The 23,784-nt window shown below is 43.9% G+C and overlaps 1 protein-coding gene across 1 annotated transcript in view; it reads right to left on the bottom strand.

The window, feature by feature from the left end:
• Nucleotides 1–23,784, bottom strand: part of ADAM12 (ADAM metallopeptidase domain 12) — a 178,135-nt gene that overhangs the window by 66,966 nt on the left and 87,385 nt on the right. The window contains exons 4-5 of the mRNA XM_053983972.1: nucleotides 10,855–10,933; nucleotides 7,294–7,370 (exon numbers count right to left, since the gene is read on the bottom strand). Coding sequence (XP_053839947.1) covers nucleotides 7,294–7,370; nucleotides 10,855–10,933 — 156 coding nt within the window. The remainder of the gene's footprint in view (nucleotides 1–7,293; nucleotides 7,371–10,854; nucleotides 10,934–23,784) is intronic.

Genomic DNA, 23,784 nt, shown 5'->3' with positions numbered 1-23,784 from the left:
ACATTCATTTTCAAACAACAATAATAAAAAGCTCCATTTCCACTGGCAGAGGAATGAGGATGTCCTGGGTTGGTGAGAAATTAATTAGAGGGCAATCGTGCTCACACACAAAATATTCACTCGAAGTCTGTGCCTGCCCACAGACACTGCAGTGCTCCTGTGGCACCTGAAACCTCCAGGCCCTTCATTGCACAATCAGCGTTACAGCTTCACAAAGACAGGGGCTGATCCCACAGCTCTTCCACGGATTTCAAGGAGTTTTGGGTGAAAAGGCACCAGAATTGGAGCCCTGTGGCCCTGGAGTGCAGGGCTGCTCAACAGGCACCGACTCAAGGGTGATCTGTGCACTCAGAGGGCATTTTTATTTATTTTTATTATTCATTCTGCATTCCCAGGGCTCTGTATAACAATTTCCCAGGCAAGTAAGCAGGCAAACAAACAAAAGGGGAAGAAAAATGAAGTGGTGAATGAGGACTTCACTTTTAGGACGTTTTAATAAGTTGCAGATGGATACTATGGGGATAAATGAGCAGGATGATCTATTGACTGTTTTTCTAATAGAGCTGATATTTAGATATTTTTCAAATTGTTTGGTCATTCTTTCAGGGACTGGGAAATACAGCAAACAGGAGTCTGGAGGCAGATGTGCTCCTGTCTCCGCCTCTGTCCCTGGTCACCTCTTTTTGCAACAACTCCTCACCTCTAAAATAGAGGAAATTTTAGTATCCACAGAAAAAACATTATCTATTGATGAAGAGCACAATAGGAAAGAAAAACAATCCCATTATCCTACTACACTGCACAGCAGGATTCTATTAAAATAACAAATCTGACCCAAATCAACCAAGGGCAGCCTCTCAAAGGGGGTGGAAGCAGTAGCACCACTGCTTTTACATCTCACAGGAGTGGTGGAGGTGTTCTCACACAGACACATCATCACTCACAGAGCTTCTGCTCCAGCCAGTGCCTTTCATGAACCTGAAAATATATTCTCTAAAATGGAATCATGGCCAGAGCCTCCTGCAGCACGCACTTCATCCTTTCTCAGTGCAGGGCAGATCTGTCCAGAGTGGACGCAGATCGAGCTGCAACTTTGATTCCTGGAATTCCAGCGAGGAGCTACTTGGATGGGAAGAGAAAATGTGATTTCATGTCCAGCATTTGGGCTGCAAGGAACAGTAATGGTGTAATTGTGCTGTCAGAGAAAGTGTCACGTGTGGGTGAGGAAGAGAAGGGAAAGGGAGAAGGAAAGGGAGAAGGAAAGGGAGAAGGAGAAGGAGGAGAAGGAGAAGGAGGAGAAGGAGAAGGAGAAGGAGAAGGAGAAGGAGAAGGAGAAGGAGAAGGAGAAGGAGAAGGAGAAGGAGAAGGAGAAGGAGAAGGAGAAGGAGAAGGAGAAGGAGAAGGAGGAGGAGGAGGAGAAGGAGAAGGAGAAGGAGGAGAAGGAGAAGGAGAAGGAGAAGGAGAAGGAGAAGGAGAAGGAGAAGGAGAAGGAGAAGGAGAAGGAGAAGGAGAAGGAGAAGGAGAAGGAGAAGGAGAAGGAGAAGGAGAAGGAGAAGGAGAAGGAGAAGGAGAAGGAGAAGGAGAAGGGGCATTAGCATTGGTACCAATTTAGTGAGCACATTTTATCACGCCCTGCAGCAAACAGAGACAGGACAAGAAGACAGGACAAGAAGATTCCATCCCACTAAATGCCAGAAGCAGAGTGGACGGAGAAGGAGCTCAAACACCTGGGTAGGGATCATCCCTCATTCCTGTCCTGGCAGTGATCCCTGTGCACACATTGGTCACAGGCTGGACACGATGCTCATCTCAGATCACAGAGGTGACCCTGAGCCAAGAGCTGCTCCCCTGGAACAGGCAGCACACAGAAGCCATGAAACCCCAGAAAGTGAATGGTTTTTAATGTTGAGCTCAAAATCCTCCAGGAGTTTCCAGGTCAGATAAATTACAAACCATGCAGGATGTTTATATGAACTAAAAGCTCTTCAGAAAGTATGGAGGAAAAGCTCACATCCAAACCAGTGCTTTTCTCAACAGGGATTTTCTCCTAACTTAACTTTTGGATGAAATATCTTCTTCTGTGGGAAAATGATGCTTGAGGAGTCATGAGGAATTTACATTTCTTTTTCTCACTGGTTTCTTACTTCCATTCCTTTTTTCAATAGTTGATGTCTGGAGTGTCACATTTAAATTCCCTCTTCAGCTGACTGTGTTTGGGCTGCAGTGAGTTCAGCCAGACCATTTGAAAAAAGCTATTGGCAGCCTCGGGTACCATAACTCTGTGATCCCAGTAAAAATGAGCATCAGTTCCATTCTGGGGCCTTGTCCCCATCCCTGTCACTGTGGACACTGCATCTTTCAGCTGCTGATGAGGCTGGACAATGACAGAACACTTTCTGTATGTGTGACTGGGTTAATTGCCTAACAATTGGGTAAAATATCTGAAGATATTCAAGTGCATTTTGGGGTTTCAGAAGAAAAAGGCTCCCTGGGAGATTTCTATCCTTAGGCTCCTGAGGAATTTTTGGGAGCACCTCTCAAGCTCCTCCCATCTAAGAGGTCACTGCAGATGCTTTTGTAGCTGCACATTCCCATGCCAAAGTCCTCTGCCAGCCCCTGGCCCAGGGAGGTTTGTGCCCTTCCCCAGGCTGCAGTTCTGGGTGTACTCAGCACTCACAGGGAAAGCAATCAGGGAAAAATCATTCAAGTCTAAACAAATTCATCACAGAAGATGTGAGCGGTGGCCACAGGCCAAAATTATTTGCTAAAAACTTGAAGAGCCTCCAAGCTGGATAAACAGAAGGGTATTTCCTGAGGACAGGAAGGAAATGGCTCAACTCTGTCGTACCTTCACCTTCCCACAAGCTCTGACAGTCTAATTGGCTTTCTGATGTAGATGGACACACAGAAATCCTGATTAGCCATTGTTCCCTTTTCGTGCACTCAGCATTTCCCGAGCTCTCTCTGCCACTCAGCTCCTCCTTCTCGGAGGAGCCAGCAGGATACAGATTAAGACATGATTATATTCTCCTCTAACCTGCATTTTAGGCAGCTCTCAGTGTCAATCCCACTATTTCTGCCATTGTGCTCCTACGTGAGGTGAGGAGCTGATATGTTGTGTGTGTGAGGATGGAACAGAGCTGAAAAATGTGTGCTTGAGAGAGCTGAGCCTCCTCCTCCCTCCTCTTCATCTCTCGCTCCTCTATCTGCCTGAGAAACTTAAACCAAACTAACCTTCGTTTTCAGGTTTCACACAATTCATCCTCATCACAGAACAATCACGAAAGGTTCAGGAGCTAAAACCTCATCTCAGCTGCTCAGCCACGTGGAGGGAAGACCTTGATGGTTGGGGGAGGTCAGAGCAAGGTTCCTCCAGCTCAGCAGCTCCTCTCTGGCCTTGGCTGACAGCGGCAGCTCAGGGGTGAGAGATAAGAACAGAACAAGCAGCCCCAGCTCTGAGAGCAGCAGGGTCAGGGACATCTCAGGGTTTGACAGCCCTGCAGAGGCTCCCTGAGCTCCCCTTCCCAAATTGTCACATCCTTTTGGAATCCATTGATTCTGTCAGTGATCCACTGACACCCACCTGTGACAGCTCCAGTGCTTTGTTATGTGAATAAAAAGTACTTTCCTTTGCTCTCAAGTTTCAGCTGATGTCTCCTAATTTTGAGGTTATGAAGAGTATTCAGTAACTGTCCCCTCTCCAGCGTGACATTCAACCTTGTTTCATCATGCTCCTTTTCTCCGTCACCGCCTTTCAAAAGTGACAAATCCTAGTCTATTTTCTCTCCTTGGATAAAAGCTGCTCCATACCTTTGATCACAATTTTTGCCCTTCTCTGTACCTTTTCTGGATATGTTGCTTCTTCCTCTTTTGAGATGGAGTAGGAGAGGGGAAAACAAGAACTGTATGCAGAACTCAAGAAGTGAGCGCTCTGTGGATTTATAAAGTGGTAATGAGGGTTCTTGTTTTATCCTCTATTTCTGTCTCAGTAATTCCTATGATCCCTTTTGCTTCTTTGACTGCTGCTGAGCACTCAGGCTTCAGAGCACACTGAAATGTGGAGCCTATTCTTTATGAGTAGTTTTCATGTCTTTTAATGAACTCTGCTGGTCTGGGGGAAAATGCACAGCCCCTACCTATCCACACCTGGAACAATGCCCACAGTGCCTGTCTGCTGGGAAGGGGAAGATATTGGTTCTCCAGCATTTCAGAGGGCTGACAGCATGCACTTCCTTTCATTAGATGTTTTTCAGGCACTTCAACCCCAGCTCCACGCAGCAGCTGCGTGAGGTAGGTAAGAATCATTAAATGGATTTCACAGATGGAGAAGCTGAGACAGAGAGATTTGTCTGATTCACTTAGAAACTGTCACAAAGCCAGGAACAGACCCTGAAAACGAGACCTGGCCTCCCTTCCAACAGCTGCTCCAGGGACTGTCCCCACCTGGGGCTCCATGGCCACACAGAACCTTATGTCTCTGCTCCTGCACCTTGGAGTCTTTATCATGCTGTGGAAAAACAAGAGTCCCTGCTCCATCAAGCTGGTGGCAAGTACATTATCCTGTCCCATCCCGTCCCATCCCATCCCATCCCATCCCATCCCATCCCATCTTGTCCTGTCCTATCGTATCCTACATTGTAAATCAGATGACCCCTGATGGGAAGAAATGATGATGTCTGCTCCAGATCAGAAGGCTGAAGGATAGCTTTATTAAAACTCTACTATATTACATTAATATACTATTTAAAGAGAGACTCAACTATTCTACATACTTACTTCTTACTTACCTAACTCAAACTTGTGACTCTGCTGAGAGTCCCAGCCACAGCTGGACCCCACTGGTCACTGACCCCAAACAACCTTCACCAGAATCAACCCAGCAATCACTGCAGGTGAACAATCTCCACACCACATTCCACATGGGGAAAACAAAGGAGCAGAGGTAAAGATTGTTTTCTCTGCTTCTCTCTGTGCTTCTCCTGAGAGACAGAATTGTGTCTCTCTGTGCAGAGACTGTGAATGTCACATATCCCATCTCATCCTTTCCAATCCTATCCAGATCTATTCTTTCAAGCTAGCAAAGCTGCCAGCAAAGTAAGCCAAGGTGTTCTTCTGGACTGTCCTTTTTTTACAGCAGCCTGGTCTAGTGGAAGGTGTCCCTGCCCATGGCAGGGGTGGAACTGGATGAGTTGTCAGGTCCCTTCCAACCCAAACCATTCTGTGTTTCTGTGATCAAGCACAGGCAATATCTGGGAGTTATTCTGTCTGGGAGTTGTTGCTGTTGGTTGTTGGGCTGTGAAACAGGTTTGGTGGAGTGGATCAACAGGCACAGAATTCTTATCACAAACTGTTCCCACCCATGGACACTCTGTTTACCAATCCCAGCAGTGAAACAGGCACAGAAACTGAGATTTGTCCTCATCTGATCTCCTACTAGAACAAAACATGCACTGCAAAGGAAATTTCTGCAATTTTGTACTGAAAAAGGTGCTGCTCTGCTTCCCTGCAGAGAAGGAGCCTAATCCTGTCAGCTTGCACTTTGGGGACTTGTCTGCAACAGTGCCAGGAAAATGTCCCTGCCAGCATCTGCTGTCTTGACTGGTCTGAACCACCTAAAACTGGGAAACGACTCCGGGAGCTCCACAACTGTAAAGAGAGCACTTTGGAGAAGAAAGAAAAGACTTCTAATGTGGAGAAAGGCATTTTCTCTTCAGAGTGATTAATTTCCAGGTAGCCCTGGAGAAAGGACATCAATGCACACCCTGTCCCACGAGGTACAAATTTTCCCTGTGGAGCTTGCAGCATTGTGATCCTTTAACTAAAATACTGAGAGCTCTGCATTAGATTTTTACAAACAGTTTTAAATTCTGGATATATTTTACAGCTGACTGCTCATGCAAGGGTTTTATCAAACTTTTGGAAGATGCTGGATCCGTAGTGAAGCACCCATAAAGTCCCTCTGTGTGGGAATGAGCCAAAGGAATCCCATCCACTACAGCAAATGGGTCATTCCCAGAGGGAATGGGGTGCTGGGATCAAACTCTGCTCTCTCTGCTGCTGTCTGTCCCAGAGCTCCCTTACAAAAGCCTTGACAATGCCACTATTGCACAAAATGCAAAATCAAGGGGGAAAGATTACAGCTACTCCTGCTGTTTGTAGATAAATTAAACCCAGAAAAGGCTGAGACAGCTGGAAATCTGACAGGAAAACTGGGTTTTCCAAGGAGAACATAGAGCCAATTTACAGTTAATTACTGTGATTTGGAACAGCTCTGTGAGTAAATACCAGTCTCTGATTGTCCAAGTAGGAAAGATAATTGTTTCCTGAACTGTGTCTGTTGTGTATGTGAAATTTTGTCAGCCCATTCCTTTATCAAACTTGAAGAGGTTTGATTTTCAGCAATAGGAATCTGCTGCTCTGCTGTTAACAAGCAGCTAAAATCCAAAAACTGAGCATCTTACCTGCCATAAACACAATTACTGAGCTTGCACAGCCACGTGTATTCTCTGTATCATAGAATCTTTGAGTCCCTGATTTCTAAAGCCACCTCTCCTAATGATGAGGCTGCTGGACAACGAGTGATTCCACAGCTGGCAAAGCAGTGCTGACAGCACTGGTGAAACAGTTTTGAGGACAAAGAGGCCTGGAAAGCCACTGGACACTGCCAGTATGAAAATGTGCCAAGGAATGGGCACAAAGAGGGATGGGCAGCAGGAGAGAAGGGATGGCTCTTGGAAAATCACCCAAAATTGTGCTAGCTATTCTTTGTTTTTTCTCCTCAGAGCAGCTAGAGGGAAAATTATTTGTAGGGATTCGTCCAACATTTGAAAAAGAGATAGAATCATGGCATTATTTCTGTTGGAGAAGCCCTCTAAGATGACTGAGTCCAACCATCCCCAGCACTGCCAAGGCCACCACTGCCCCATGTCCCCAAGTGCCACGTCCACATGGATTTTAAATCCCTCCAGGGATGAACACTCCACCACTGCCCTGGGCAGCTGGGCCAGGCCTGGACAAACCTTTCCATGAAGGAATTTTCCCCAATATCCACCCTGAGCCCAGCCTGAGGCCGTTCCCTCTCCTCCTGTCCCTGTTCCCTGGAGCAGAGCCCGACCCCCCCGGCTGTCCCCTCCTGGCAGGAGCTGTGCAGAGCCACAAGGTCCCCCCTGAGCCTCCTTTTCTCCAGGCTCAGCCCCTTCCCAGCTCCCCCAGCCCCTTCCCCAGTATTGATTCTTGCATTAAGAGCCAAACCAAGCACTGAGGAGCTCAAACATCGCTGGAATCTGGGCTCACCTGAGTCCCGAGCAGGTGCTGAGGCTGACGGAGGAGCCGGGGAACCCCTGGACCCGGCCATGGTAAAAGCAGTGACCCTGTGCAGGAAGAGAAAACATTTCAGTGCTCACAGATGCTCTTTGCTCCTGGGTTTCCAGCCCTTTCATTCCAAGGTGATTATCACTTTCAGGCCACAGCATTCAGAACCACACTGACAGCACCTTTCCTGTCCCACCAAATATTCTCTGTGTTTAACGGACCAAATAGTCCTAAAACCATCAGTGCTCCTAAATCCCAAAAAGTTATAGGAGGTATTTTTTTGTTTGGTTTTATTTTGTACAGGATTAATACTGTTAGATTTGTATGACTGACCCCCTTTTTCTGTGTTATGTATTTAAAGCTCTAATATTAAATATTTGATAATATTTTATATTATTTTAATATTATTTATATAACTTTAATATTTTATAATATTTTATAAAATAATCAGATTAACAAATATGCTGCTGCTGTAGAGACCCCTATTTTTATTTAAGGGCATTTAAATCTGTGTATCCCTATAGGAGGTAGGTATGTGAAAAGAGAAGTAGAACAAAGCCAATCCCAACCCTAGAACTTGAAATAAAAATCACAAAGCAAATGAGAAGGAAGGGAAACAGGTTGGAAAGGAAATTTTTTATTGAAATACCCAAGAAGCTGAATGTTATTAAAAATGACCAAGAATAAAGGGGGACTTCTATTTTGAGCGATAACAGTCCAGTTTCATTTTGTGCTTAGGTTATTATATTTCTTTAATAATCCACTGCTTGCAAAAGGCACCCACAGCAGAGGGTTTCTAAGCACATCCACATATCTGTCTGGAATCAAGGCTAATTTTCTTGTTGACTAAAGGTTATATTGCATTCCCAATACCACCTGGAAGCTGAAAACTCTGCTGTGAAAGGTTCCCATCTGATCAGTGCAGAGGGAAGTTATCAGTGCTGCAACCTAACAGTCATCTCCCTGTGCCTCTTGTGGCTTGGTTCATTATTGCATTAATTAACCTTTCCAGGCTGGGGCACGGTTTTCAGTCACAGCAGATTTCTAAAAAGCAGCTTGATTTTGGTGAAGAAAGCAACAGTCTGGGCAAGATGGAATGATTCAGACAGGACTTTTCTGCTAATAAGTTTACACCAGGAAAAATGTTTGTTTGATTTCCAGCACGAGCAAGTGAACACAGAACAGCTCTGACTTCCTAAATACAAATCTCAAATCTTTGTCAGTGGAAGAGATGACAGAAACAGGGTGAGAGTGTTTTACTCTTGGGTATTTTTATCATCAATCCTCATAAAGAGTCAGTAACACATTAGCAAAGATAAAGCCACAGTAGAAGGGAGTCACAGATTGAATTTTTGGGGGGTTATCACTTCAGTCACAATTGCTATGGATGTCAAACTTTTGGTGTGGGTGCACTATTTCACTTCATTTCAGTGTTATCAGTTCCATGCATCCAGTTGATAGAAGGAAAATCAATGCCCCTCCCACTGAAGCACTGGATCTCTTATATGCTAAAAGCAAAAATAAAATAGGCTTATTCTCATTACTTAAAGCAAGCATGAGGTGAAGTTCAGAGCTCCTGAGAAAGAAATCTTTGGGTTTGAGCATCACCAGAGCTGAGCAGAGCCCCAGTGAGATGGGGAGGGGAGCAATATCTTGCTCCACGCAGCTGCTGCTGTGGTCCAGCTGTCTTTATCTAAGAGTGAATTATGGCAAAGGGCCTGGTTTCTTTCCCTCTCCACATACAACTTGTCGTTTTATTAACTCTGAGCTCCTGGTTGTGGCCCATTTCACAATTTCTCTGAGATCCAGCAATGTGATGCCAAAGTTCAATATCGAAAATGTAAACTTATCAGAGCATGGCCTGCAACGGGACTGGGAGAAAATTGATTTCTAGCTCAGTAATACCACTGAATTTCAGGATTTTTTTCCTGCTATCAAATCTTTTTTATTCCTGCAAACGAGTCTATAAAATGGGTGACCCCTTAAAAACAAATAATTACCAAGGCTGATCCATGATACTTAAAACCGTACTCTACCCTTGCTTGAGATCACTTAATAAATAGCAGCTTTTGACAATTTTCCAGGTGCTATAAATTGAAAAGTAACCTAGACACTGACTCGTGTGCTAGAGAACTGCCCAAGTGACAGCTCCACAAACCTGCCTTGCTTTGACCTCCAAGCAGGATTTGACTAAGCAACTTCTCAATGGAAAATCGGATTTGGTTTCAACTCCAGACTGTATTGATGTCCTCAGTGAAGAAGAGATATAAAAATAAAATCAGAGACTTATCTTTTCTCAACCGTATTGCAGCATTTAATGAAAAATGAATGCACTGAGCTCTCTTTTTCAGGCAGCAAAATGCAGTGTCATTACTAATCATGACTTACTTTGCCATTTTGCAAACAGATATTGTGTTTTAGCACAGAAAACCTGTCATTAGCTGTATACATGCTCCTGTTAACTCAGGTAAATCTCTAGAAGACTCATGTGTTTCATTTATTTCCTTTTACTTCCTTCAGGAGTCTCTGCAGCCTTCCTGCTCCCAAAACAAATGACTATTTTCTCCTGAGCTGATTTTGAAGGCGATATGAGCACCCAGCAAAATGAAAGCACTGAAAGCTTTTGAAATGATTGCTTTACTTGGGGTGTCTGCAGCTATAATGAAGATGCTCTTTCAGAAGTAAGATGTTATGCAGAGAAATAATTCCTTCCCCTGATCCCAGCAAAGCCCGTTATGGATGGGAACACAAAGCATGGTGTCTCTGCTGACAGTGCCAGTGAGTAAATACCATAACAGAACAAATACTTTATGGGACTTAGGCAGATAAAAGATAAGCTTTGTAATTAAAATGGCTTGCTGCATTATTTCTAATTAAGGCATTCATGCTGTCAGAGGACAAAAAACATTGCTGCCTTAAGGGGTTTTTATTTGTAAAAAGCAGGTTTTAACTGCTTATTTTAACAAGCCATATTTTGTATAGATCCATATTTATACATGTACATAAATATACACATACATACACACAAATACAAGTATAAAGTACATCCACACCACACTTATGGCCTGGATTTAAAAATAAACTCAATCAACACCCTCCCCCAAACCCCACCCATGACTTCCCCAGTGAGTAAAGACACCCAAGCCTTCCAGCCTCTGACATGAACTTTTGCACTCTGGAAATCAGATACTTAGGGGTTTTTTTCCCCCAAACAGAACCAGGCCTTTCCTCCATAACTGATCAGCCATGAGTGCCATAATTATCAAATTTTAATGGGTCTATTTCCAAGAAGCTGAAAAAAAAACACCTCACAAATGTTAAAAGCCATGTGGTTCAAACCCCAGAGCTCGCCTTTAAAGGCTGACTCTAAAAATTCATATGTAGGATCAGAGCAGTCATATAGACACTGAAGGCAACAGTAAAAAAAAAAAAATTAAAAAGCCACACACTGAGCTGCTTCATCCCAGGGCTCAGATCCTGGCAGAGAACAGTCTGGATTTTAAGGATGAAGCATCATCTGTACCCAGGACACCCCAGCCTTACCGTGTGATTGCGTGTGAGAACCACGTCAGTGCCATCCTGCAAATAATGGGTCTCTGTGAAGCCTCTGGCCAGCAGGCCCCTGGAAAAAACAGAGCACAGGGAATATTGAGGCCACCTCACCTTGAATTTATCCTTTAGTGGCTCTGTTTGAGATAAGGATCAAAGCCAGGCATTAAGGATTCAACGCTATGGGGAATAAGGGAAAATGGAACTCCAAATATTGAAGCTGCAGGACACGAACACTTCCTGTGGTAATTGTGAATAGACTACAAGTTTCCAGACTGTTTTCTCTTCCAAATGAGGACTCTGTGCCAGCACATTTCAGTGTTGAATCTTCCATTTAATTTTCAACACATCTTAGGTTAAATCTAGGGACACCTGGGGTTTAGAGTATTGTTAAGTAATGGTGATTTTTGAAAAAGAAAATGTTTTCCCTGTGTTCCTTATTTTTCCATCTAATCTGTTGTATTCATCAGCAAGTGACCACCCAAAGACTAATTTAGCCCTTGGTGAGTGAAACAAACTCCTCCTATTGACACTCCAGGGAAAACACTGCATGAACATCGCAGAATTTACAGCACTGGATTTATCCTGATCATCTGAAAGGATATTCAGGAATGGAAATATAATGATTTCACAGGAGACTGTGCAAGATCATGTCTGGGACGAGGCAGTCTGTTCCCATTCTCTCCACACTTCCCCTCCTGCCTTTGGCAATGAGATAAAAAATTTGGACTTGCAATTGTCATTTTACAGGAATCTCCAGGGAGGGGCATATGTGACAACCATGAAAACTTCTCTTTTTGTAGGAGCTCATGGAAGAGGGAAAGCTGCATTTGTCTCTTAAAAAAAAAAAAAAAAAAGTCTTGCTATTGATCTGTTTTCAACTCCTTATCTAAAGAGCATTTCTGACAAAGCCAGGAGGAGGAACACTCATTCACATTTACTCCTAGCACAGGTCTTGAGTTGTGCTCCTCATCACAAACATCCTTGAGTTTTGACAAAATTTCTGGTGAACTGCAAAAGCACGATATAGAAGGAGCCAAGAGGCAAATGCCACCATCAGCATCAGAAAACTGGAGAGTGTAGAATATTGAAAATCCCTGGCTCTGCATTTCACCATGTTCACTCTGTTCCACTTCAAAGAGGTGTTGGGTTGTCCGTTTGAACAAACCAGGCCCTTTCTTTTACTTAAAGCTGGTTAATGCTGCACCCTTGCAAATATTGTGGTGGGAGCCATTACACAGTCGTGGTACACGTTTCTTGTGTTTGTATAAACATTATAACTGGAGCATAAACACACATTTAATTTTCATTACTGATTAATTTGCATCACATTAATATCCACTGGCTCCATCAGGATCTGGTTGTGCTAGGAACTCTACAAACACTTATAAGGGAGAAAATCCAGCTTTAAAAGCCTCTGTCTTGATGTAGGGAAAAAAAATAAGGAAACAAGACCAAAAACAAAAAAAAAAGGGAAAAAAAAGAAAATAAGGAAGTGGCAAGGCAAAAAAAAATGAAGCCCCAACACATTATAGTGAGCACTCAAGCACAGATTTTCACATTTAACTTTTAAATTTTTCAGCTTGTGGGAAATATTAGCATATTAATAGATATGGAATGTTAAAACAGTGCAGCCTTTGGTGGGTTTGTAGGAACTGGAACTCAGGTAACCACCACACCCACAGCAGGATTGGGGTGCCCAACCGAGCACCTCGTGTTGATTTAGACACACGGTAATAAATCACAGCAACCACAGGGACACCTGTGGGGCCTCGGAGGACACTTGACTGCAGTGGTGATCTCACCTCTTGTGCCTGCAGCCTCCACAAACCCTGCCAGGAACACAGTGGGATGTATCCAGCAACCATGGAGTGGTTTGGCTTGGAAGAGATCTTTGAGATCCTCTAATTCCACCCCCTTCCCCTATCCCAGGTGCTCAGAGCTCTATCCAACATCCCTTGGGCACTTCCAGGGATCCAGGGGCAGCCACAGCTGCTCTGGGCACCCTGTGCCAGGGCCTGCCCACCCTGCCAGGGAACAATTCCTGCCCAAAATCCCATCTAAACCCACTCAGTGTCAGTTTGGAGCCACTCCCCTTGTCCTGTCACTCCACACTCTTGCAAAAAGTCCCTCTCTGTCTCATTATGACAAAGAGCAGCTGCTTTCATAATTATCATTATTTATCTACCACTGCTAAGTTCTGCACTTGGCAGGCATTAATTGCCTTTGTAAAGGCAAGATCCCATCGCTGAAGCCAACAGAGTTTCACTGTGCAGCTTTTGGAAATGGGATTTCATCCAGGACAGGGGAGTGAGTTTCATTGAATGGGACAAAAGTACAGGTAAAGGTAACAGATGTAACAGAAGGGCAAAGTGATTGAGCAACACACTTGCTTTGTGCTCTGCTGTTTCCAAGGTGTTTGACAGCAATGATGATAAAGGTGACCTTTCTGCTGCTGTTCATTCTGCTCTAAGGCACAGATTTAGAAAATACTTCACAGATCTGTAGGTTTGAATACCAGAAGGGATTTGTGGTCACCAGCCTGCCCTGCCCCATTGCAGGGGTCATCTGACCTGAATTTATCTTCTGCTACAATGACAGGGAAGGAACCAGATCCATTTTCCTACTGTAAAGAGCCCTTGCCTCGATCTCCCATGAAGATGGAGCTATCACAAACCTGGCAGGATTTTAACTAAGCCCAACCTAAACCCACTGCACTTTTTATCTATTTTAACTGTGCCAACATTCAGTTTCCAGCCACTGAATTGGATCTCATTCCCTCACATCAGAGCTTTATTTTTGTTTGAGTCTTCCATGGAAAGTTCTTCCCACTAAAGTGAGGAAATGTAGCAGATAAACAAATTCCTGGTGTCAGCAATGTCCCTGTCAGGATGGAAGTTTGGTATAGATCCTGAAAATACTGGCTGAGAGGAAGAATTCCCAGTGTGAGCTGTAAAAGACTGGTGAGAGCACCAAGATGATGGAACCCCACTGTTGGACTAACCTAAGGCAAGCAAAAGAATGCCCCAATGTGGGACACAGAGTTTTGGCTGCCCCTGGATCCCTGGCAGTGCCCAAAACCAGGTTGGACCCTGGGGCTTGGAGCAGCCTGGGACAGTGGGAGGTGTCCCTACCATGGCAGGGGTGGCACTGGGTGGGATTTAAGGTCCCTCCCAACCCAAACCGTTCTGTGATTCCATGATATCAAACCATGGAAATGTCACGTGCCACTGGGAAAAGAAGACAGCTTCTCAGGGCTCTGCACCAAGCCTCCTTCAGTTTGGTAACTCAGACATCAGTGCTGAGACATCTGCTCTGCTGCCACATCCGTGCTGCTGCCAGCCTGAGAATGAGCCAGGGAAAGGTTTCCCCACACTGCAGAGGGCGAGGAGCTCTGACATGGTGCCAGGGAGTCCAAAAGTTCCTGGCAGAGGAGGGAGCTTTTATCCCCACTTGCAAAATGTCCAATATCCTAAAAGCTGTGTAGCTGGGTATGTAGAGCTGGTGCCCAGGGACAGCAAGGCATTTCTTGACAGGTTATGAAAATTAAGTGTAACAAGCACTCAAATTCCACTACTGAGTGTGCACCACTTCGCTTTCCAATTATGGCAATGATGTTCAACATAGCAAACAATCAATCCAGCATATGTAACTATCAGGTAATTTAATTACCAACCCACCCCCCCCCAAAGATATGCAATACAATGGATTGATTTACATTTTTGGTTTTGACCCAGAGTAAAGGAGATTAATAGAGGAAAGTAAATTAATTTAGATGGCAAGCTACTTAACCTAATTGGATCAATGTAATTCTGATAGAGCAGGGATCAAAATAACATTAATATATCATAGAGCAATTCATCACCATGTCTGGAGTTTCAAATGTTGCCAGCTACAATGCTCAGCAGTACCAGATGATTATCAATACTTTGCCCTGCATGAAAGACAGAAACAAATGCTATGAAGAACTGCATCAGCTGCTTGATGTGATTTTAAAAAATCAGCTGAAACAACATTACAGCTTTCTCATTGATGACCCAAAAGTGCAATTCCTGAGCATAATTACTTATGCACTTAGTCACTGTGTTTATCAGCAGTGATTTGCTCACATTTCACAGAATCACAGGGTGGTTTGGGAAGGAAGGGACTGTAAACCCCATCCAGTTCCACCCCCTGCCATGGGCGTGGACACCTTCCACTAGACCAGGTTGCTCAGGATCAAATTTCCCAGAGCCAAATGAACAAGCAGAAGCTTCCATGGCCCAGAAAGATAAATTTTATGCCTCCTGATCTCTGACAGACACAGCACAGTCTCCTTCATCCTCTGTAAGTCAGCAGAAATCTTCCATGTCAGACTTGCTGAAACATTTTCAGGTGTCAAGAAAGTAACCTAAGCCTCAGAAGATATGATGAATTTTATTTAAACTTCTAATCCTCACCTTCCTGGCCCCCCACAAGGTGAAATCTGAGGTGGCTTGTTTGGGGAGGGAAAAAATGTCCTGGTTCAAGCACATCAGATTTTTTTTTTCCCTCAATCCATTTAATGACAGGAGTGGTAATTTAACACACTGCTTCTCACTTGCAAATGAGAAAATCAGTCTCTGCTCTCCAGGCACCGATATATTATTTCAAAAGGTTATAATGATATTTCATCACCCAGGGAGAGTCAGACAGACAGTCACAGGAGTCAGAGATGGAAAAAAATCTAGTGGATCATACCAAGGGCTTCCTGGAAGCCAAGTGGGCCATAGATCAAACCAGGTTCTGTCTCATCGAGCTGCAAATGTCAGGAGCAATGCTGATCCCACCACTTTCCAGGGCAGATTACTTTGCGTTCCAACAGATGTTGCTGTCATGATGCATTTCCCAAAATCCAGCCTTTTCTAGTTTTTACTAGCCCACTTCTTTCACCAGCTGAGACAATTGCTTTCCTTCTTGGTACATCTGCCGTTTACATAGGTGCAGATTATTATCAAATTGTCCTTCAGCCATCCAAGCACCAAGTACAGAGTATCAGGCTGTAAAAAAGGACAAGAACTGTGCACTCTTCATGTCAGTGCTGTGACAGTCACACCCTCTGGACAGAGAGACACAATTCTGTCTCTCAGGAGAAGCACAGAGAGAAGCAGAGAAAACAATCTTTACCTCTGCCCCTTTGTTTTCCCCATGTGGAACGTGGTGTGGAGATTGTTCACCTGCAGTGATTGCTGGGTTGATTCTGGTGAAGGTTGTTTGGGGTCAGTGACCAGTGGGGTCCAGCTGTGGCTGGGACTCTCAGCAGAGTCACGAGTTTGTTAGTTAAGTAAGTAAGAAGTAAGTATGTAGAATAGTTGAGTCTCTCTTTAAATAGTATATTAATGTAATATAGCATAGTTTTAATAAAGCTATCCTTCAGCCTTCTGATCTGGAGCAGACATCATCATTTCTTCCCCGTCAGGGTTGCCCTTTTTTACTATACAGTGCTACTCAGGAAAAATCTCAGCATCATCTCAGCAGGAGCAGACCCTGGGGTCCAACATCACAGGGATGCCCCCCTTTGGTTACCTGGTTTCTCAGCAGTGGAGAGAAGGTGCTGTGCCCTATTGACCTCTGGAGAGGAACATAACACTCTGTGTGCTCTGAAGGCTGATTTTCTGCTTCCCCTTGGCTTTGATTCACAGCTCTGTGTAGTCACTCTACTGTAGGAACTGCTGTTTTAGGAAGAACACTACATACTCCCATGACTTTGAAAAGGGTGGCAGTCGGTGTGCTGCCCTGTGTCAGTGCCCACAGAGGTGGTGCAGGGCTGGCTCAGGTGTGGCTGGGCTCCTCCCTTCCCCTCTGGGCTGCTGCCTGCCCTCACACGCCCCCCTGACTTTACTCAGACTTCTTACTCTGTTTAGTCCTTCCCAATGATCAAGTGCCTGTCTTCTCCTCCATTCAAGCACTGCCTCACTCTGTTATACAAACTCTTATTAAAACCCCTCTGGCAATGCATTTGAAACCTCTCCTACATCTGGGGGAGGTGAAGAGACAGAAACAGGATGGTGAACAGGCAGTTATAAAAAATGTCATTTATTCTGCCTGCTGACACCAGCCTACTCCATTAATTCTTAAGTATCTCAATTCAGGTCATTTTGACCTTTACACTGAAATTAGTTGTTATTTCTTCAATTGCTGCATTTTTTTCCCCCAGGTACACCCAGAGGAGTAAACAAGTCTGTTGAACCTGCTGCCTCTGCTGTGGTGGTCTCAGTGCAGGCACTCAAAGGTGATGTTCACAGAGGTGTTTTTCAATTCTTCTTTCCCATTACAATGTGAAAAACGAGTTCAGCATGGGTAATGAGTTTCCCATGCACGGGTACCTAACACCATTCTATTCACAAAACCATCTCATACTCTATAAACACACCACATTCTTTCCCTTGTTTAATTATCTTAAGTGATTTGAACTGCTTTTGGACATTTTCCCATTGAATGTCTCCACTTCATAATATCCTATCTGCCACACTCCAGTGTGCTGCCACAGAGGGGCTGCAATGTCATAATTGAAGAACCTGAGAGATTGAAATTCGTGAGCTTAATTAGCACAACAATTCAGAGGAAAAGACGGGAGTAAAATAAAACTGTAATAGCTGGGAAACCAATCAAGCATCCCAGGTTTCAATAGTAACTCTATGGTAGTAACCTGCAGCCTATTTCACATGGGCTGGAGATAGACAATTTGAGTAGATCATACATTATATTTGAAAAATATGTCTTTGTGCTTGCACCCAGTCCTTTTGATGCAGAAATTCATATAATCCTCTGCCTACTGGAGTCCAAGTTAAAATCTATCCCCTGGAATGAGTGGAATACTGGCACACTGAGAACCAGTTCTGACAAACACATGCTGCAGGTGAGATCCATGCTCCGGGTGATCCCTGAACAGTGTGTGGGAACAGGCACTCCCATCCTTAGCTGCTCGCTGGCCTGCTGGGAACAGGGAGAGAAGAAGGACAAATCCACCTTTTCAAGCCTCCAAGCACCCTGTGCTCATAACTCATCACTGCATGTGGCAGCAGCGTGCAGAAACCCCAACAGCCTGAGCCAACAAATCTGAACAGCTGAGGGAGGAACGCAGCTCCCTGGCTGGCAATCACCCAGTGACTGAGAGCTTTCTTCTTCCCTGACTGCTGGGCAAATAATCCATGAGCTTCACCTCCCCAGATTTCAATAGGCAAAGACTGAAATGAAATCCAGCACGTTGGCAGCCTCCCATGCTGTTCTAGGCCCTCAATGCACACCCTGCTTCCATCACTCACTGTCACATTTATGTCACCATTTACTTGCCAAAACTTCAGCATTTATTTATCACTCTAATTCCAAAATGTTAATGAAGAGGCTACTGCTAAGCAGTGCGTGGGGAAAGCAGAAAGGAGATAAATAACAGTGTTCCAACAAAGTAGATGGGTAACAACAAGTTATTTCGCTGAAATGGCTTAAACTTGGTCAAGATGTCCAGGGTATCCCTAATGGGATGGGTTTAGGTGACCCAACACCTCAGATGGGCATTGAGGGAAGAAACAACACACAGAGCACGTGTGGGGGAATCAAAGGAAGACCAGCAAGGTTCACTCTGTCTCCACAAGAGAGCTCAGACACAGCAAGACTTCTCCAGCAGGAGAGGGAATGGCAGCACTTCCATGGACTTTGACTGGAACTGATCCATCTCACACATCCCAAAAGCCAAACTCACAACTGGATTCCCAGCATTCCCATGTTAACCTCAAAGACTTCCTGACTGCTTTTCACTGTCCAGTTCTGATATACCAGAGCTTACAGCACCTCTCTTGGAGTTGTGCTTGTGAGGAATATTTCATATCAGCTCCCTGAGCTTCCCTGTGTGGTGGATTAACAGAAATCCTGTCACTGGTTCAGCTGGGCTGGGTGCCATGAAAAGCAAACATTTCAGGAAAGGCTCCAGAATAACACAAGCCACAAATTGTTGTCAGCGATGGAGAGGTGCTGGTGCTTATTGGCTAATGGATTTTTGATGGGAAAACACAATTCTGTACATTTAGGCAAAGCCTGTGGGCTGCCTGCTTTGGGGAGACTTTACTGCTCGAGCTGCGTTGAGTGTAATGGAAGTGGCCTCAGTGAAACCCTGAGGCAAAAAAAGTGAAATAACCACTGAACTCCTGCACCTCTGAAGTATCTGGGGCACAGATCAGCAGGAACGTGCTCTGCCACCCTGCAGGCTGAGCCCAGACCTGTCTGTGCCAGCGAGAATTCTGGGCTGGCTTGGGCTGGACTAAAGACTGCCACGGCTCTGGAGCTCCTGGCTGCCCCTCCAGGATCTGCTCCTCACAGGGCAGTGCTGTGGTCCCGGATGGAAATCACATTTCCCTGCGCTGTGCTTCCACTAAAACTTGTACAAGATAATCTAAAAGCTTTTTATGACATTCTGATCTTGCCTGCCCAGTACAGAGTTGGAGCTGCAGATGCAGGGAATCCTGAACAAAACCAAGGCCTGAAAGACTCCCCAGAATCACTGAGATGTTTCAGAAGCTCAAGAGGCACGTACATCACAGGTTCTGGGAACCCTGGTTACTGAGAATTTTAGACTTTCTGTACTGACAAACACTGACCCCCCCAAAAAAACCATTACATTTAACCTGAAGCCGTAGAGAAAACTTCCAAAATGGAATAATAAAAATGAGATTATGAGCGTGTAGTTTGAATAGAAGTGTGTAATATCACATAGCAGAAAACTTAGAGTTTGAAGTTTTAAAATATATAATATATATAAAACAAGATAGAAGTTTTAAACAAGACACTAGTCCTTTACCTTTTTCTTCACCTTTTTCTTTATGTGTCTACGTAGTATTGTGTAATTAAATTAAAAAATCTACATTGTGGAACACAAGTAATTAGTTATTAAGTTAAAAGAAAAATAATCTAAGTGTCATTTCTTAATTAGACAGTTTATCCTTAAAAAGCCTTATAAAAAAAGAGATACAACTCCATTTTTAACTTATTAGAGTAAATTACTATAGAGCTCACAGTTTGTGAAGATGTAATATAAATAAAAACTAATAAACATCTGAATCCAAACAAAAAATACCATCTCACACATTTAAAAAAAATTTAAAAACCTTAAAAAAAAATCCACAACAAGTGGCAGACATGATGTTTTTAATGCATTCCTTTCCAACATCCCAGCACTGCCTTTCATAAAACGAAAACATTCTTCCCAGGCCCTGTAACACTCCTAGGATGGCATATTTGCAGTCAGTAGTAACTTTGGAGATACTGGGCTGGAAAGCTGTCAGATTCTATTTGAAATGTCTCAGTTAATTAAATATGTCACTCGTAGCTGAGTAAAATTATGCTGCTGAACAGATGTCACTGGGCAAATTGTCTGACTGTACTTGCATCTGAACATTTTCAGACTGCTACGGAATTCTGGTTAAGAGATCCAAGAAAACCGCTCTTAACACGGAAAATTTATAAACATAGAAATTTAAGTAACTCCAATGAAAAATCAGAACTTATTAAAATAGAACTAGCGAAATGCAAACAGAGCTGAGGGATTACAAAAGGTTATTGCAAGCATCTGCAATATTTTTAGGAAGCCAAGCTCCTACAGTAATGAAAAGTCACTGAGCCTAAGTTTATCCTTAGACTCCAACCAACAATTGCATCTTTTTTGTACCTTATTCTTGCTTTGGAGTGTGTGCCTGTAGGCTTGCATTTGCATTTTTAATTTTAAAGAAGTTTTATTGCCATTTCTGCCAATTTGTCGAAACATGAAATCGTACTTTTGTTTTTAACTAAACCCACAATTTCCTCCTTGCCACCAGCATGAACCATTTGCTCTTAGCAGGCTGTGCTCATATTTCACTTGCAGAATTATGGATTTTTAGAGCTATGTCTTCATTTTGCCCTGTGCCTCAGTGTCCCTCTCACTAAACTTATAAAGTGCTGGGTGAAGAGGGCAGAGGTCGTAAGGAGATCTTTGTGTTTAAATCCCAAGCCTATAGATCTGCTTTAAAACTCAGTAGGTGCAAAAGCCCTAAAATAAATGGCAGCTTGTCAGACCAAAGGTCCACCTAGTCCTATATTCTGTCTCTACCAGTGGCCAATACTAAGGATACAACTCATGAAGAGGAGAAACATTCTGCATCTCCCCAAAATACTGCTCCTGCTCTGCCTCTGAATCCTTTATGAGCCAGGGATCAATGCAGGGTGGAAGCTGAGATTAAACACAAGCTCACAAGGCTGTTCTCAGTGTCTCCTGCCACTCTTCCTTCCCAATTAAAGCAGTGACTTCCATGAAAATCAATTAATTTGGCAGCACAACCAGGCTGCAGCTCTGTGCTCAGGCTCTGGAGGCTGCTCCCGTGGAGAAGGCTTTGATTTCAGTGCCCAGCACAAGTTCAGTGGGACTGAAAACCAGCCAGGAACATTCCCACCGTGTCAGGAACCTGGGTGGTTTTGTTTGGAGCTGCCTGGGAATGCTCACGGGCTTTTCTAGGGTGTCAGGGTTGTTCTTACCTGGGCAAGCAGAGCTGTGTGGGACCCCTGTCAACCCCTGTTAACACCATTCCCATCCAAAACCCCAGAGCTGCTCTTGGCTTTGCCAGCAGCACCATTTCTTGCACAGAGGTGTCACTGGATGATGCCTGATCCACTTCTTAAACAAGCACATCCTCAAAGACAGGGGTTGCCCCCACCCTCAGCCCCTGGCCGGGGGAACACATCCCAAACTCTGATCAGCTGCTGGAATATGGCACTGTGCTGTCCTGGGAAAGCCTGGAGGGATATTTCAAATAACATCAGGCTACACTCTCAGGAGAATATGGCTCATTTCCAACTGACTCTGCTTCAAGATATGACTTAAAATTAGGATGTGATTCAAAACAGAACCATGGGCCTGAGCTACCAAACAATGAGGGAGTTTATAGGGTGAAGGCAGCTTAAAGGATGGGGGTTGAAATATTCCTCCTTCCTTTCTCTTTCTTACCCATTATGTCCCTACATTCCCTGCATTTTGCTTTAACCTTTCTCCATCATCTCTCCTTTTCCCTGCATCATTCCCCCCAGCCTCTTTCATCACCTCTTGCATGCTGAGGTTTATTATTCAACAGGAGAAACATTTTCCTTGGTACATAAAAACACAAAAAGCAACACGACCACACTGGTGCTTTTCTTCAACAAGCCTGAAACCTGTGGGTACCACAGCAGGGTGTGAGGCTGGCACCTGTCAGAGCCCAACTCCACAAGATGTGGCATCAGTGGGACCTTTAATGGAGGTGGCACTGCTCACCACCCCTGCTGTCAGGTCAGGCACCATGCTTGTGTTTTTCAGGCAGCAGAGGAAGAATAATCAGTGAAATCAGGAAGGGTAAATTAGTTTTTAACGTCTTTCTTTGCTTTTTCACCTCTCTCTCTGCTCGGCACTTCCCCTGAATCTAATTCCTTGACTCTGCCATGTGTCAGACCCCTTTATGAGCAAATTAAACCCATCAATCCAAGAGCAAATGACTGCAGGGGAGCACCAGAGCAACGCCTGTGGCTTTGGGGAGGTGAGCCACGACTGAGCACAGAGCAGATGGACGTGGGAAGGAAGGACAGCAGAGGGCTGAGCCACCAGCATCCCTCCTCCTCCTCCTGCACTCACAAACACAAAACAGAGAGAAACCCCACAGCAGCAGCTCCTTCTTCTTGCACTCATTTAGGAACTGATTAACGTCAGAAGCAGATTCTGACTCCTCTCTGCAGTGAGGTTTTTGGTCCAAACTTGCTCCTCACCCACTCTGAGGCTGCAGTGAAGTCACTGCAGACATGCTGGTTTAGTGAGAGAAGGATCAGACTCCATCTTTTAGTGGTTAAGACACAAAATTATAATTTTCTTTTCAATTCCAGGAAGTAATTAGTTTATAATAACATTTAACATTTAGTTGCTGACAGAGATATGACACTTATCTTACATAAGTCATTTTAATTATTCCTACTAACCAAGACCTCAAAAATATTGTGCAGTCTGAGCTAACAATGCCTTCTCAGATATTTTTGGTTCTACTGTCATTTGAAAAATTGATGCCTAGAGCATCAGCATTTATCAAGCTCATTATAGATTTCATCCAAATGACTACAGATAATTAAAAGTATGCTTCATTTTTATTGTAATGTTTTCCCCCCTAACACTGCAAAGTAATTCCGTTGTTGCTCAGGGTTTCAGGAATTAATATAGACTCATCTGCCAGAAAATGAAGTTCCACAGGATTATAGGCAAACTATTCAAATACCCAGATGTGAGTCAAGCATGCAGAAATTATATGTGCACACACACAAATATATTCATATATATACTTTGGAGTACTATATGCATTTTCACATACATTAAACAGTCTTAAAAATGAATTGCCAATTCAGAGAGAGCTACAGACTCCTGGGTAACCACTCCCTGAAAATCAGCCTTCTCTAAAGCACTTGGGCAAGTTGGACACACAAAAAAACCTTTAGATTTTTATTTTATACTTACATTTATCTGTTTCTATATGAAATATATGCACCTGGTGCCCCATCCTCTTACACCACACAGATTTATTCACACTTAAATACAGCAAGTTTATGCTACTACTGCTGACCTGAGAAATCCTGGCAGCCTTTGCTTTATTTTGTGTAACTGTGTGAAGAAACAAGGATTTTGGGAAACTGTTCAAGAGGATTCTGGAGAGCCCCCCTGCCCCAGCTAAGGTTTAAGTGATGTATTGGAAGTTTTTAGTGATGTAAAACCCTTCAGGAGATTTCTGAGCTAGCTGGGCTTGCTCTGCTGTGGGAACTGTGTCATGCACAAGTGAAAATTGGGATTGCTGGATAGATGTAGAGTTGTATTTCCACACAGAACTAAATTAACTTTTTTTTTTTTTTCTATTATTCTTAGATCAGGCTATGTCT

Source organism: Vidua macroura, chromosome 8, assembly GCF_024509145.1.
Source record: "Vidua macroura isolate BioBank_ID:100142 chromosome 8, ASM2450914v1, whole genome shotgun sequence".
Taxonomy (NCBI): Eukaryota; Metazoa; Chordata; class Aves; order Passeriformes; family Viduidae; genus Vidua; species Vidua macroura.
This window is presented reverse-complemented; position numbering and strand designations above follow the sequence as displayed.